Raw genomic sequence first — 15,279 nt, forward strand, 5'->3', positions numbered from 1 at the left:
CATCTGCAAGAATACTTAGGAATATTGTTAACTTCTTGCACACCAGGAATAAAGAGAGCCTTTCTATGATGGAGGAGCACTTCTCCTGGAGATTAGGGCAAAAATCTTCATTGTTTAGACCACTGAAAATCCAGAAAAGCTGAAAGGTGCTTATATTAAGGTATACGGGAGGTGTGAGTGATGAGGGAAGGTGACAGTTTCTGCACTGACCCTGCCCTGTCATCTGCTTGTCAAGCTACAGGGTCCTGTGTTCCCAGGCCAAATGGCCTCTGTTCCACTGAGTACCCAGCCACAATCTCCCACCCTTGCCTAGCACGGGGGAAAACGTCCCTGTCATCCTGCCCTGTTCTAGACCACAATCAGGAGCTCTCCATCTGCTCTGGCAGTACAACAGATTTAAAAAAAAAAAGATCTCACAAAAAGGGGGATTGATGCTAGTTTCATTGGTTTGGGTACAAGTGAGGATTTCTGCCACTAACAAAGCTGAAGTTACCAAGTCAGACGGATCCTGCTGCAGTGTCCAAACCAGACTCCAAAAGGCCCTGCAACTTCCCTGGCTAGCTGCCCAGCATCAATATTGCATTACTGGGAGCCGGTGGACTCTGTTTGGCCTAGGATTGAACTTAAACAGGCTGCAGAATATACAGAATATGTATATTCTGCTTTGAAGGAGCATACTTGCCTGGTTTTGGAACACAAATGAACCTGCAAGTTTTCTGAGCAAAAGCTGGATGTGAGTTGGTGTCATTTTCTGAGGGAAAAGGAAATGTGAAGGGAAAAAACCCAGTAACGCACATGTTAAATGAACCAGTCAAGTGCAGACAATGGGAAAGCTGAAAAATGGATATGGAGGAAAGCATTTTGCGGTGGTAGTTATTTCTCACTGCAGTTCTTTATAACTTCCCAGATGGGAGATTCATGACCCTAGGAAGTCTGTATCCTCCAGGGTTTGGCCTGCAGCAGCCCATGACTCACTTGCCTGCCAGGTTTGGCAATAAGCTGAGAAACAAGCAAGGCAGCAAAACGCTTGTGGAAAAAGCAAAACAAGAGACAAATGAATTAATCTCTGGAAGAATAAAAAAAGACCTCTGTGCACTAAGGCGGGCCTTAGATGGAGAGAGAGTGAGTGCTCATGCCACTGAGGACTCCAGAGGAGCTGGCATCCCAGGCAGCCAGCTCTATTCGTTTGCAGGCAAAACAAATTCAGGATCCCTCAGTCTTAAAAGGTGAGGTGGGTGGAAATAGAAGATTTGAGGCTCTACCAGCCATTCCACCAGCAGCAGGATGATTTTCCAGGGGCTCAAGGAAGAAAGAGGATTTGTGGATCTACATTGCCATCTAATGGCAAGGAAGTACTTAAAGCTGTCACTGTGGCCCAGAAATGGACTGTAATAGCAAAGTAACCAAAGAGGGGGTAGTCTAAAGGCAAACCCTTCTCTGCGACTATATAGGTCTCACCAGTGAAGGCAATACAACCAGCCCAGAGAAGGGAAGGGTAGCAAAAGTTTTTGGATAGAGGCTGGTGATCCTCCTAACATCCTTTCCACTCCATTCTGTATTAGCCAGGAACGTTAACATGCATATAGGATGGGATTTGCTTTCTCCTGGTGTACCAGATACTGGCAGTAAGACAGGCTTCCCAAGCAGGTGCATGTTTCAGGTACTGAGTGAATTCTGCCATCCTATTCAAAACTGTCAATTCAGCATCTCGGGTGTTCAAGACCCTGCTGGAAAATTCAGATAACCAGGATTATTTAAGAAAGGAGGTAAACTCCCCTCGGATCTGAGCATGGGAAGAGTAGATCTACCATTTTGGTCACACCTAGCCCAGTACCATGTCCTCCTCCATGGTGAGTAATGGATACTTGATAAGAAAGTATTGGGAAAAGGGTATTACAGATTGTTTCTGCTCTGCCATACCCTTAACACTGGGAGACAGCCCTGCAGGGAGAACCCACAAAGAAAAGATATCCAGTGAGATGTGAGAAAGAAATTCAGTGAGATATGAGGGTTTACAGATTTTGTCATTTAAAAGGAAACGCCAGGAAGAGACAAGTTTGATGTTCATTCTGGTGCCACCTTTGCTACAGTGCGCTGCTAGTGATAGATCGTATTATATGGTTTGTAGAACAGAAAATTTACAAGAGTAGTCTATTGGGAGATACTTACATTAAGAAACTGGAGGAAATTGGGTAAAGGATTCTTTCTTCTGCTTGGAAACGTTTCTAGCCTTGATACATGCAGTTTTGCATATGAGGAGGAGTTGGAGCTTGGTCAGTGTGAAAGAGGGGAAGGTGATGTTTTGCGACCAGGAGTTTAGAACAGAGGAGGAGCTGGGGAGGAAAACGGGGATATAAAGTATCTACTTTTCCCAGATAGTGAAATGGGATATGGTGTGTGTCCCAGCTAACTTCTGCACAATAAAAAAGGAGTAAGAAGTGAGAACATAGAAAATTTTGAGACCTGCCAGACTGCAGGCCACAGGTCCAAGCACCCCCGAGCCTGTTCAAATGCCTGCTGCAACACGCTTCCCATGCAGCGTGCTGCCAAAGACATGAGCATGGTCTCCAACAATCCCACTTTACAGCTTCATTTCCTTCTGGTATCCTCTCGTATTTACACACCCAACCTTGCCAAGCCCTGCCTAGGCCCAAACAATCCCTCTAACAAAAGGGAAAACAAAGGAATTCCTACAGCCTGTAAAGTGCCTTCCCACCTGCCCAAAAGAGGAAAAGTCTGGAGGGCTCTTCTTCCTCTCTTGGTCGCTCATGTTTCCCAAGCTAATGAAAGCCAGAGGCTGTGGGAGTGACAGGATTATCATTACTGCGGGAGCAAAGTCAATTCTTCAGGTATTTCTCTCCAGTTAGTGAAGCAGGGAGGGGAAGAAGGGAATGTACCTGGTTGAAGGGCTACACAGGGTGACATGTTCCTTGATATTCTTTTCTAAATGTGACCCAGAGTCATGCAATGGGGTTGATGAGAAAAATTATCTTCCTGCAGTAGAAATACAAAGTCAAAAGGGTTTTGTTCAGTGATTGCTTCCCCAACCCCGATTCTGAGCCTGCCCCAGCCTGCAGCAGGAGAGGAGCTGGTGAGCTGGCTGGAAAGCCACTTCTGCTCCTCTCAGCAATCAGAAATTATAAAGAGGCTGCGAGAGCAGCCACAGGAACGGCTCGAAACACGCATTGAAGGATACACACAGCTGTAGTCCCAGGGAGGGGCGTGCATGGCTTTGCATCTGCCTCCATCACACGAGTTCCTACACATGCTGGCTCAGACATGGCTAACACCGCCCTTCCCCACTCCCCTTCCTCCCTGACTGGATGTGGCTCCAAAGCTGCACCCCACAACCGGCTCCTTACAGACAGGGCCTGTGGCACATGTGGGTGGGTGCCGCGGGCACAGCCCTGGGGGTCCACACTGGCAGGTGCAATGGAAGGTAGCCCCGGAGGAGCCATAAAACACGGCCAGCTGGTTTGAACTCCACAGGAGCAGCGTGCGAGCTGGACCGCTGGGTTGCAGCCAGCAGAAGAAACTTGTTAAAGGTGTACATTGCCATGAAGAAAGCGAGTGGGCATCACCACGGCTGTGCTGCGCCAGCTGACCCAAGGGCCGCGGCGGTCCCTGCCTCAGCAGCCAGGCTTTCCCCTCAGCCACAGCCCCCCCAGCAGGGCTGAGCCAACAGGCTCCCAGGGGAGGGGGGCATGGGGAGATGCAGGCCGTGATGCTGATTAATATGGTTTATTTGTTTTTAATGGCGTTTCTGCTGGTGCAGCCACACTGTTAATGTACTGCCTCCTCACCTCTACTCCTTAACCTGTTCGCAGGCTTGAAACCTGTGTGGTTTTCCTCTCAGAATTGGACAAAAAGTGCCGGGGGGTGGGGGGGCAGGGAAGGGGAGACAAATATGGCGATTTCTAGGAGAAAAAGCGCGTTTCTATCGGATGAGGTGTGCCGAGGCGCACACAGACTCGGGAAGAGCCAGCATTGTTTTCCCTGTTAAAAATTCCAAGCGTTGTTTTATATACGGGGCGGGGGGGGGAGAAGCCCGGGGTCATTTAATTGCCGTTAACGAGGGTCTGTGGAGGGGCTGGTGCTGTCTGGAAAGGGCGGGCGGGCGGACGCACGCACGCACGCACGCACGCACGCACGCACGCACGCACACACACACACAGCCCGCTGGGAGGGGTAGTCCTCGCTCGCGTCGCCATCTTGGTGTCGCCACGGCAGCTCCTCGGGGCGTTGCTGGCAGCCATCTTGGGATGGGGAGGCGGTGTGGGCCCCCGCGGGCGTGGGGGTTGGATTTAGTAGTCGTGTGCGCGGTGGTTTTGTTTTGAATAGAAACACCAGTAAATGGGTGGTAAAAGGCAGCCTGAGCAGCGTAGCAAGTGCGCTGATAAGCCTTGTGGTGCTTTGGGGATGGTTTGTGGGGCTCTCGCTTTGTTTGTAGGTGATGTGCTGATACTGGCTTCAGGCCCATTCTACTGTCATGTTTAGCTAAATAAAAGGCAATTTTTCCTTTGAAATCATTCCTGAAGGCCTTTCAGTGCCATGCCAGCTCGCTCCAGGGGATGAGGGATTCCAAATCTTGTGCTGAGTCTTCTGGTACCCCACGTGGCTGGGGATGCTGTGAACACTTCTGAGGGAAGGCCTGACAGGGTTTATGAGGTTGGGCTGTGTGTGGCCTGGCAGGGAGCTACAAGGCTGTGGAGAGCAGAGCAGGTCAGAATAGGGAAGGAAAGGATCATGGGGTGGTTAACGGGACCCGAACGTGGGGAAGAATTGGGGGAAATATGAGGGCATGTGGGTCACTGTACCAAAGTCAACAAGCATTTTCAGTCAGCTCTGGGAAGTGGAGTAAGCCCTTGATGCAGTCGGGACAAAGCAGGTCATGCAAAGGGATGGGAGAGAGCAGCTGGGGGGATGGTAATGTGTTTAATAGGACTGTGAAATGAAACAAGGCTCATGCTGGGGCTGTTGGATGTTCTTGATGTCCTCAGTGGAACTGCTCCTGATATTCCTCCCAGAGCCTGTTCTTGCCGTGCCTGACAGAGAGAAGGTGACTCCTTCATACAGCAGAAGTAATTTACAGGGCTCATCAGACTGCAACTTCAGGTATTTTGTTCAGTTCCCTAAGTATTTAATGAGTGAAATTTCAAAGACAAGCACTCAGACTCACTCAATGCCTTTCAGCCTGAACTTGGTATCTAAATCCAACCTCTATTATATATTATACTATTACAGATTATAGCTAGTTCTTTAACACCAGTGCTTATTTTCACAGAAAAAAAACCCTAACCTGCTGTCTCATAACATGTCCTGCATCTTTTTATAACATAAATTTAGCTACCATTTAAGTGTAGATTTTTTTTTTAATTTATGCATGGATTTATTTTGGAGTATTCCAAAAAGATCCTTTTCTCCATTAGTCTTATGCCATTATTATAAGAAGCCAAGCCATCCCCGTAGATCTGTTGGGCTGTTTAATTGCTCTGCAAACACGAAGGGGTGCTAATAAGCTTTCTTTCAAGCATGTGTTCATATGTCAACACTTTTGCTTCTGTCAGAAGCTTAAAAATGGAAACAGTTTTCTCTTTAAGAAAACAGGAGCCAAATAAGGAGATGATGGAGTGGTGAAGATTCCTCTAGTGAGTCTGTTCCAGCTCATTCCTTAGAAAGGCTCTCTATGAAAGATCAGAGAAGAGGCCAATAGATCTGGGTTTTGTCCAGCGGTCTCTGGGTTTAAAGCTCTCTACAACCACTTGAGCTCATTTTCCCTGTGACGGCTGGGTACAGCTTATTTCTCTGCCCAAGCTGTTAAAAATCTAAACCTTTACTCTTTGTAATTCTTTCAGTTGTGTGACAGATCCAACCTATCCTTTAGCAAAAATGGAAGCTATCAAGAAAAAGATGCAGATGTTGAAGTTAGACAAAGAGAATGCCATTGACAGAGCAGAGCAGGCTGAAACAGATAAGAAGGCAGCTGAGGACAAATGTAAACAGGTAAGTAGAAATAAATGCACTGATTGTGCATGTGCTGTGGAAATAAGTTAACAGAATACTATGTCACAACTTTTTGATTCAGAAAGGGAAGTAACTGGAAGCTGGGTTTTCTGTTAACCTTTTTGAAGTCTTTTTGCCTTGTTGTGATGTTATACTCATACAGCCAGGGCTAGGTATTAACTTCTCCTTTCAGCTGTCTGAGTCTTTGCAAAACTGGCACTATCCACAGATTATTAAGAGTACTTTGCCTAAGTTTTCTTGAATCTTACATAATTGCCTTAATTTTTGTGTGCTTATGATTCGATGGAAAAGGCCTTACATACTCAAAATCAAAGCTGTGTACCTCGAACACATGTAGCACTAGTATTAATACCTCCTGAAGAGTCAGCTGTGTCTAAACATTAATTGAGCCTCTTCTTGAAGTGAATTAATAAAGTTCACTTGACTAATCCTTGGTATAGAGAGTGCCCCTTAGAGGCACCAGCTGTGACTCAACAGTAGATATGTTGTGTTGGGTTTTTTTAAGAATAACCAGAAATACCTTCATTTGAAAGCTCTTCTTTTAACTGAATTTTAGTGTTAGCATTTTCATATTCTTTTGCTTTTCAATGTTCTTTATTCTGGGTGTCTATCTCATTTGAGCTGTACTGTTTTCAGAATGATCTTGAAATGTAAGTTGACGACACTTGCGTTTCTTATTGCACTTCCTGTAAAATAACTGTGTTTTTTCCTTTCACATTCTTTAAATGTGGCTGCTTCTCCTATGTCTTCCAGACTTCTATAATATGTTATTAACATTCAATTGGCCAAATAAACTGAACTTGAACATAAGAAGTGAGATCCTGGATGATATGAGACCAAAGTTTCAACAGATCATCCGTTTGGCTAAAGCAACAGGAAAAGTTTCCAAAAGGGTCAGCTGCTGCTGTTTTCTCCCTCTGCCCCCAATGCAAGGAAAACCACTTGTCTCTTCTGTGTCATTACAGCAGGCTTCTACAAGCTGTATGCATCACCCTATGTGTGTAGTCCCTATTTCTTTCCTAGCCTCAGAGGTGTTGGTCAGGTGCCATTCTGCTGGGCCACAGTCTCTTCAGCTCATCTTTCTGTACTCTGCAACAGCCACACAGATTGTTCCTCAGAGTGGTTATGGGGATTAAATGCTTAGCCTTCCTTTATGTTTAGTTATCAAAGGTGATTTCCTACAGAATGATAAACTCTACGCTTATAGGAATTTTCAAGTATCTGTATGAGGGTTATTCACAGTAAAAAGCTAAAAGAAAAAAAATCTTTGCTCTCTTTTCTAAGTTGTGTCAAAGTTTTCAGCGCCTTTTTTTTTTTTTTTTTGTAACATGGGCATGGTACTTGAGTAGCAATTTTAACATCATACACAAAGTGAGCATCACCTTCATTCTGCTTACTGTCCCTCTGTTAAAGCATCCAAGCAAGCATATTCAGTTCTCTCGCACTATCTGGTTACTCAGAGCAGAAATGTAGCAACATAACATTCAAGAATAACACGCTACCAAAAATGTTGTTAAAGCTATCTTTGAAGCTAGAGTGAAGAAAGTCAAGTGTATTAAAACACAAACTTATTTTGATAGACGGAATTTATGTGCAGGCGGAGCTAAATGGTTGCATCGGTTGCTCTACAGACAGAACTGTTTTGTATTGCAGATGACATGATGGAGCAGTTGGGTTTGCAGGCACACTCTTATCAGCAGCAAGCCTCCTGATAATGTAAATTCTTCTGGGAGCACGAGACAGTTCATCATTAAACAGTCTCCCAGCAGGTTATAAATAGTACCATTCTAGTGTACAATATAGATTTATATGGTATGGAGGAGAGAGGCTGAGCCTTGTGGATGGAGCATACCTTGTTGGGCCACGACTGGAGAATAATTCAGGTGGGAAGAGACCTCCTCCCCAACTCCCACCTCCTGCTTATGGCAGGGGCTGTCGCAGAGCAGAGCTGTTCCTTCCTGCTTCCAGAGTCTTGCGTGGGGTTTGAAGTGTCTCCAACGACACACAAAAGATGACTCGGGAACAACTGCTTTTTTTTTCTAGCTATACAGGAACTGAAGAGTTTCCCAATAAATCATCAGGACATAACTTTAAAACTTTTATGCTGTAGAATTAACTGCTGAAGGGCGTTGCAGAGTCCAAAACGGAAGAGGTGGAAAAGGGTTTATACCCAGTTATGTATTAAACCAGATCCCGTGTGTGCAGTGGCAGGGAATGTTGTCCTAAGGATATGTGTTTAATCATCTTTCCCTGGCAACTGCTACCAGTCATTGTCAGACTCCTTGCCCCAGCAGAACTTCGATCTGGTCTTTTCTGACTCTTTGTATGTTGTGTTAGGCTAAAACTAATAGTAAAGAGACATTTTAACATTATTAAACTGTAACTGATAATGCTGACTTTATTTTTTTCTCTTTTGAAAGGTAGAGGATGAGCTGGTAGCTCTGCAGAAGAAGTTGAAAGGAACTGAAGATGAGCTGGATAAGTACTCGGAGGCTCTCAAAGATGCCCAGGAAAAACTGGAGCAGGCTGAAAAGAAGGCCACTGATGTATGTACCTACAGCTAATACTCACCTGTTACTGTGCTCTGTATATTTTGCAGTAAGTAGGTAGTAACACTGATTATAGGAATCACTGAGGGCTTTTGTGTTGCAGTCTTTTGATGGGCGGGGTGGAGAAGGCAGTATTGAACTTCAGGTACACAAGTCTGTGCCCTCTCCCAGAAGGAGCTGGGGGCTGCTGTTCCGCACCGGGACGTGGCACCCGCGGCTGCCCGGGGGACACTGTGCCACTTGGGCCTTTAACGGGTACCGGAGGTACGTGTAGCACTGCACCTCAGGTTCCGGAACCGGGGGGGAGGGGGAGGGGGCGGGGATTCTTTAGGAAAGTGAAATCTCCTTTAATCGAAGTAAACAAGGTGTTGATCTTTCAGGGGAGCTGGGCTGTGAGGATGCTGTTGGGTGCAGCCCCCGCAGGCGTGACGCCCAGCCCCGGCTCCCCGGCCACGCGTGTCGCTGTCAGAACGGTTCGCCCGGCTCCTCTCCGGCAGTACCACACCGGAGGGCAGCACCCGGCAGCACGGTGCCGAGCCCCACCTTTTGGGGGCCTCAGGGTGGCGGGAGAGCCCCGCAGCGCGGCAGCCGGGCGCGGCGCAGCGGGTTGCGCAGCCCGGGGCGGGGCGGCCCCGGAGCTGGGTGGGCGCTCGGGGGGACCCCGCCGGGGAGCGGGGCTGGGGGCGGGGCGGCCCCGGTGCGCCGCTGTCCCAGCGCTGCCTGCGCCGGCTCCTCTCTGTGCTACGTCACCGCCCCCACCTCCACCTCCAGCCGCGTGACGTCATCGGCCCATTGAAAGGCGCGGGGCCGCGCGCCGCCACGTGCAGCACCCCCGCGCCCTGCCCGTCGCCAGCGCCGCGCCCATGGCCGCGCCGAGCTCCCTGGAAGCCGTGAAGAGGAAGATCCAGTGCCTGCAGCAACAGGCGGATGAGGCGGAGGATCGCGCCCAGGTCCTCCAGCGGGAGCTGGACCTGGAACGGGACCTGCGGGAGAAAGTGAGACCGCCCGGGCTGCCTGCTCGCCTCTCTCGGTCGCTCTCTCCCGGGCTGCCCTGCTCCTTCCTTCCTGTCTCTGGCTCTCTCTCGCTGGGGCGCGCCCGGCTCTCCCCTGCTCCGGGAGGACGGCTCGGCCGCCGGCTGCCTTCATTCCTCAGCTGTCCCCCTCGCTGCTCCGCTCCGCAGACTCCCTGCGGAAGCCGCTGGCGCTGCCGCAGCGCCTGGCCCGCACCGGCCTGCGGGGCGCCGGGCGCGGCGGCGGTGGCTGCTGCGAGGCGCCCGCTGCTTATCGCGCTTTCCCCTCGGAAACGGCGTTGCGAGCCCCCATTGGCATCGGGGAGCGGTTACGAGTTTTGTAGGAAATGGCAGTTTAGGAAAAAGCACTGCATGACAACGAGCGGGGAGTTCCCGCCTCTCGGCGCCGCACCACTGGCTTCAGCACAGCTGGGAAATGTCCGAACTGCTGAAAAATCACTTTCCCTCCTGGTTTTCACAGAGAAATGAGAACTCTCCACTAGTGTGCGGCTCTCCCGGGGCTGGACAGCTGGTTTCACTTAGGTTTGTGTGTGATCAGCCTTCCCGGCATCTTCCTGCTATTTTATCACATGTCAGCGAGTTAGCCCGCAGTCCTTATACGGTAAAACTGCTTCTGGGAGAGGTGGAGCCAGACTAACTCCAGCTTCCCAGTGGCCCTGTCTCCATAGCTTTGGAATCTTGCTTAATTAAAATGTGACTTAAAAGTGGCCAGCCTAGTGGAAGGGGTTGCAGACTAGCACCTAACAGACACCGGTTTTCCACATGATCGATGGCTTGTGTGTAAATCGAGAAAGTTAAACACACAGCGCTGGGTAGAAAACAAATGAAATGCTGGGTAATTTATGACTAGAGGAGTCCAGGGTCAGCTGCCATTTGGATTGGTCACTGAAATCCTTTCTAAGATGGTACAGCTATGAATGAAACCACTTCCTCCAGCTTAGGAGGAGCGGTCAGTAACCGGATTTGCAAAGCTGCAGCAAAACAATTATATCTTCAAAGTGTTTAACATAAAGCAAAACCCAATTGCCTTCCCAGGATCTATACCCTGTCTTTTTTTTTTTTTTTTTTTTTAAATAAAAAATCTTGTATATGGCAATCACGCTTAGATTTGGGGACAATTAAGCATGCAAACCTGGCAGTTATTAAAGTAGGGCTTTATTTTCCTTGAAATAACAAGCAATTAAAGGAACCATATCTGAATAAACACAATGTATTAATCAACACTGATTTGTTCATGTTGTCTATATGCAAGCGTTTCTCCCAATGACCTTTCCATTTATTATCTAGTCTGTTTTTTAAATGTTAATAGCGTTTCAAATTACTGTGCAGTTTATTCAACAATATATAAAGAGACATTATTAAGAAGTGCTTTCTGTCTAATTCCTTAAGTACCACAGGAACAAATGAAAAAGTGAACTGATTTTAAGAACATATCTAATTTTGCCCTGTTTATGTTACAAAGACCGACTCTCCCATGCTGAGGCAAACTCTATCTGCCCAACTGACTGCATAAAGATTATAGAGCAGTGGCAGGCTCAGGAGCCCATAACGGATAATGAAATGGCTTTAACTTCAGCAGCGTGCTGTGGTAGGTATTGCTTTGATCTGTGATGGAACTAGGAACAGAGAGGTGAACTGTGAGGTTTTGGGAACAAGCCATGATGGAAACAGTTCCGTTTTTAACTTTGCAATCCTACGGGGAGATCCAGCCCTGTGAAATGATCTGAAAATACTCCAATGCTAGCAATCAGTGTCAAGCCCTTTGTTGTATGGCAGGAATGTGAAGTACCATTAAAAAAGAAAGAAGCACATACTCCATACCTAGAGATTTCTGAGATGCCACAGTTGAAACAAAAAGCAGAGGCAGAAGGCTTCCTGGAGCTTCTGCTGCCTATACCAAGGGGAAGCCTTTGCAGTTGTAAGGAAACCCATCAGCTGAGATTTTGCGCGTAACCTCAGTTCTGGGTGCTTGTGTTTTGTGTAGGCTGAAGGTGAGGTGGCAGCTCTGAACAGACGTATCCAGCTAGTGGAAGAGGAGTTGGATCGTGCCCAAGAACGGCTGGCCACTGCCTTGCAGAAACTGGAGGAGGCTGAGAAAGCAGCGGATGAGAGCGAGAGGTACATTTCCTTTTTTCTTTCTTTCTTTTTTTGGGGTAAAAAATGGAATATATATGAATAAAATACTCCTTTCTAATTTAGTATCTGCATGTGCTAATGTGGATTGTGGGTCAGAGATTTGGAACTTTTTTCAGGCTGGAATGAGTAGTTCTGTTAGCCTTGAGGAACATGACAGTATTGTCATAACGGGCTACTTTTTGGTTACAAGTATGGAATTCCAGTTTGGGATTTTTGAGATAGTAGTGCTAAAATGTTTCTATGTTAAACACACGTGTTTTGACTTCTGCAGAGGAATGAAGGTTATTGAGAACAGAGCCATGAAAGATGAAGAGAAAATGGAAATTCAGGAAATGCAACTGAAGGAGGCCAAGCATATTGCTGAAGAAGCTGACCGCAAATACGAAGAGGTAAAAGGGATAAGGAAACAATTAAACATGAGGGAGAACCATGAACAACTTCGTTACGCTTCAGTTTAGTCAGCCTTTGCAGGCTTCTCACTGTGTGGCAATTGAACTTTGGAACATTCCCAGAAAGGGGTAATTTTAATAGTGACTTGCAGCATCTTAGATATTTAATGCTAACAACACTGCAAAATCCAACTTATTTTGGGAAAAAACCCAGCCGTATCTGTGCATGGATGTTCTAATCTAATCTCATTATTCAGGAAAGCTCGAACGTAGTGCTGTGAGAGAAAGGGGTAAGAACTTACAGGCTGGCTTGATGCAGCTGTTGTCTCTTCACAGGTTGCCCGTAAACTGGTTATTTTGGAGGGTGAACTGGAAAGAGCTGAAGAGCGTGCAGAAGTGTCTGAAGTGTGAGTAACTCCATACACACAGGAGCAGTTCACAATACATTAAAGGTCAAAGCTGTATTTCATTAGAAGAATCTGCTACTGGTAGGCAGGCATGTGGTATGGGTAGAAAAGCTTTTTTATACCCCGTATACCAAATTTTCTTCTTTCAGACTTAATCATTCCTTCCTTCCTTGGATTTTTAGACCTCTTGAAAATTAAATTAACTGATAACAGGGACAGTAGTAATTTATACTTTTGGGTTTTTTCCTATAGTAAATGCAGCGACCTTGAAGAGGAGTTAAAGAATGTCACTAACAACCTGAAGTCTTTGGAAGCTCAGTCTGAAAAGGTTGGTTCTTGCAGTAAACTGAAGGATAGGGGCAAAGCCAAAACTTGAAAATAAAGTTAATAGAAATAAATCAGAAATTGAAAGGGTTTAGCAGACTGCCTGTTTAACAGAGACTGTTGATAATGCTGAATGGGTTCTGCTCAGACCCAAGTCAGTGATATAATAATTACCTGCAACAGCCAGGCCCTACAGCGCCGTTTCTCACATCTGCTGACCACTCTCGATTTTCCAGTCTTGCTCTTTTTGTGGTTTTTTTTGCCCTTAATAAAGAAAATTGTTAAACCTCTTGATTTCATTAAACAGTTGGTTCTGGCTAGTCTAAATCGGTATGGAAGGCTTCACATTCTCTTGCACATTCAGCTATTTTTGTGCTGCGCAAGAAAGTAAGCCTGTTAAGGTGTGCGATGACGCACAGAGGAACTCGGACATCCTGAGTCTTCAAATGATGTTTTGTGATGAACCAGAGTCTGAAGTGGAGAAGAGGTGAAGAGGAGAAAAGTATGGAAGGGGCGTTTGCAGCTGCTGTAGAAGGAAAAGTGGTTGTAAATAGGTTGCGGTTTCATAAACATTATTGTAGCTACAACTTCCCTTAAACAGTGTTTATTGTTTGTTTTCACAGTACTCAGAAAAAGAAGATAAATACGAAGAAGAAATTAAGATTCTCTCTGACAAGCTTAAAGAGGTAAGTGTCCACCTCCAATTGTTATTCTGGCATCACTTTTTTAACAAGCATCCACTCAACTCTCTTTGATTTTTTTTAGGCTGAAACCCGTGCTGAATTTGCGGAGAGAACAGTTGCCAAACTGGAAAAGTCTATTGATGACCTGGAAGGTATGAAATCTCTCGAGTTTCATTTAGTGTTCAGTTTCAAATCAGGAAATAAACTTCTCGGAGTGGGTATTGGATTTGGCTGGTAAGGTCAGGCGCACTGGTGTGTGTCTCCGTGTGATGTGTCTGCTGCCCAGAGTGGCCCCTCCTGGCTGGAGGAAGTTTCCCTGAAAGGGTTTTTTTTTCAGAAAGTTGGTAACAACGACCTGATTTTGGCCAACTCACAGATACATGGGCTCAAGGACACTTTCTATTAATACAAAATCATGACCCTGCTTAATCTGGTGACTGAAAAATAATTATCTGAGGTTTAAAGAAAAGGAAAGGTAGACAAAGCTCCTGACCTGGCAGCAGTGGATATTTTTTTTTTCATACCGATGGTCAGTTATACATCTGTTTTCTTCTTTTGTTTTCCTTCCCGACTGCTTTGGCTGCTGCCTTCCGACTGTCCTGTCTCCTACTGTGCGCCTCTCCTCTGGGCTGTTTCTCTGCATCTCTTGCTGAAATGTGCCTTCTGTCCCTGTGACCGATAGACGAGTTGTACGCTCAGAAGCTGAAGTACAAAGCAATCAGTGAGGAGCTTGACCATGCTCTCAATGACATGACCTCCTTGTGATCCACACCCCAGGGGGCGCGGGGGCCGCTCTTGCTCGCTGCATTTCTTAAGCTTTTCTTGCCTGTGAAACCTGTCACTTCTGTGCAACTTCCACAAGCGATCTTTCCGTCTCCTCTGTAAGGACGGAGCTCAATAAAAACACGATACCTCTGCCTTTCAGCTTTTGGGCTTTATTTCCTTAAAACTCACTTAAAATACAATAGGAACGACACTGAAAATGCGTTTGGCTCCTCAGGCTGGGGAGAGGCGGATAGAGGCAGCTCAGCTGCCCCCATCAGCTAAAAGTCAGGGTGCCCAGGGACGCGTGGGGCAGCCAGGAGCTCCGAGTGCGCTGGGTGTTGGGTGCATCCTTGTGTTGTTCCCCCTGCCCACTTAAAACCTCTCGGGACAAGGACATCCCCGGAGGATGTGTCCTGTCAGTGTTAAGATATGTCCAGACCCCTCACTAGCCGAGAGCAGTTACCAAGACTTGGCCCCGTTTTGTGGACACAGTGCTGGTGTCCTGGGCGTGCAGGAAGCGACCGTGGGGGTGTAAATAACGTGGGTTCAGGCTGGTTTTTCTTCTTTCTCACCAGAAAAGCTCGCCCAAGCCAAAGAGGAGAACCTGGGTTTGCACCAGACACTGGACCAGACGCTGAACGAGCTAAACTGTATATGACACGGGAGGCACCGGGACCCCGGCACCGCCCCCCGCCGCCAGCGCGGCCGTAGCGACCCCCCGCGGCTCCTTCCCCCCCCCCCCCCCCCCAGCCCCGCATTAAACCGTCTCCCGCTGCCCGGGCCGCCTCCCGCCCCTTCTGTAGCGCTGGGGGGGGGGGGGGGGGGGGGGTGACGCCACGCGCCCGCGCGCCACGTCAAGTGGGAGACGTGACGTCACTGCCCAGCCGCGCGGCCCCGCTGCTGCACGCGCTTTCCGCCTGCAGCAAGAAGTGACGCATCGGCCGGGCAGCCGCGGGGGGGGGGGGGGGGGG

The 15,279-nt window shown here is 47.6% G+C and overlaps 1 protein-coding gene across 4 annotated transcripts; it reads left to right on the forward strand.

Annotated features, from left to right (window-relative positions):
- The first annotated feature begins 4,194 nt into the window (after positions 1–4,194).
- TPM4 (tropomyosin 4) lies at positions 4,195–15,085 on the forward strand. 4 transcript variants are annotated; one of them, XM_080385957.1, is made up of 10 exons: positions 5,027–5,115; positions 5,856–6,003; positions 8,445–8,570; positions 11,589–11,722; positions 12,012–12,129; positions 12,466–12,536; positions 12,789–12,864; positions 13,484–13,546; positions 13,626–13,695; positions 14,226–14,434. In XM_080385957.1, the coding sequence occupies exons 2-10, from the start codon at positions 5,890–5,892 to the stop codon at positions 14,306–14,308; spliced, it is 855 nt and encodes a 284-aa protein (XP_080242083.1). In that variant the 5' UTR covers positions 5,027–5,115; positions 5,856–5,889; the 3' UTR covers positions 14,309–14,434. The 4 variants fall into 4 exon arrangements, with proteins under 4 accessions (XP_080242081.1, XP_080242083.1, XP_080242082.1 ...); XM_080385956.1 differs by lacking the exons at positions 5,027–5,115; positions 5,856–6,003; positions 8,445–8,570; positions 14,226–14,434 and adding exons at positions 9,330–9,568; positions 14,884–15,085; XM_080385958.1 differs by lacking the exons at positions 5,027–5,115; positions 5,856–6,003; positions 8,445–8,570 and adding an exon at positions 9,350–9,568 and having other exon boundaries at positions 14,226–14,396.
- The last annotated feature ends 194 nt before the right edge of the window (positions 15,086–15,279 follow it).

The sequence above is a fragment of the Falco punctatus genome (assembly GCF_963210335.1).
Source record: "Falco punctatus genome assembly, chromosome: 4".
Lineage (NCBI taxonomy): Eukaryota > Metazoa > Chordata > Aves > Falconiformes > Falconidae > Falco > Falco punctatus.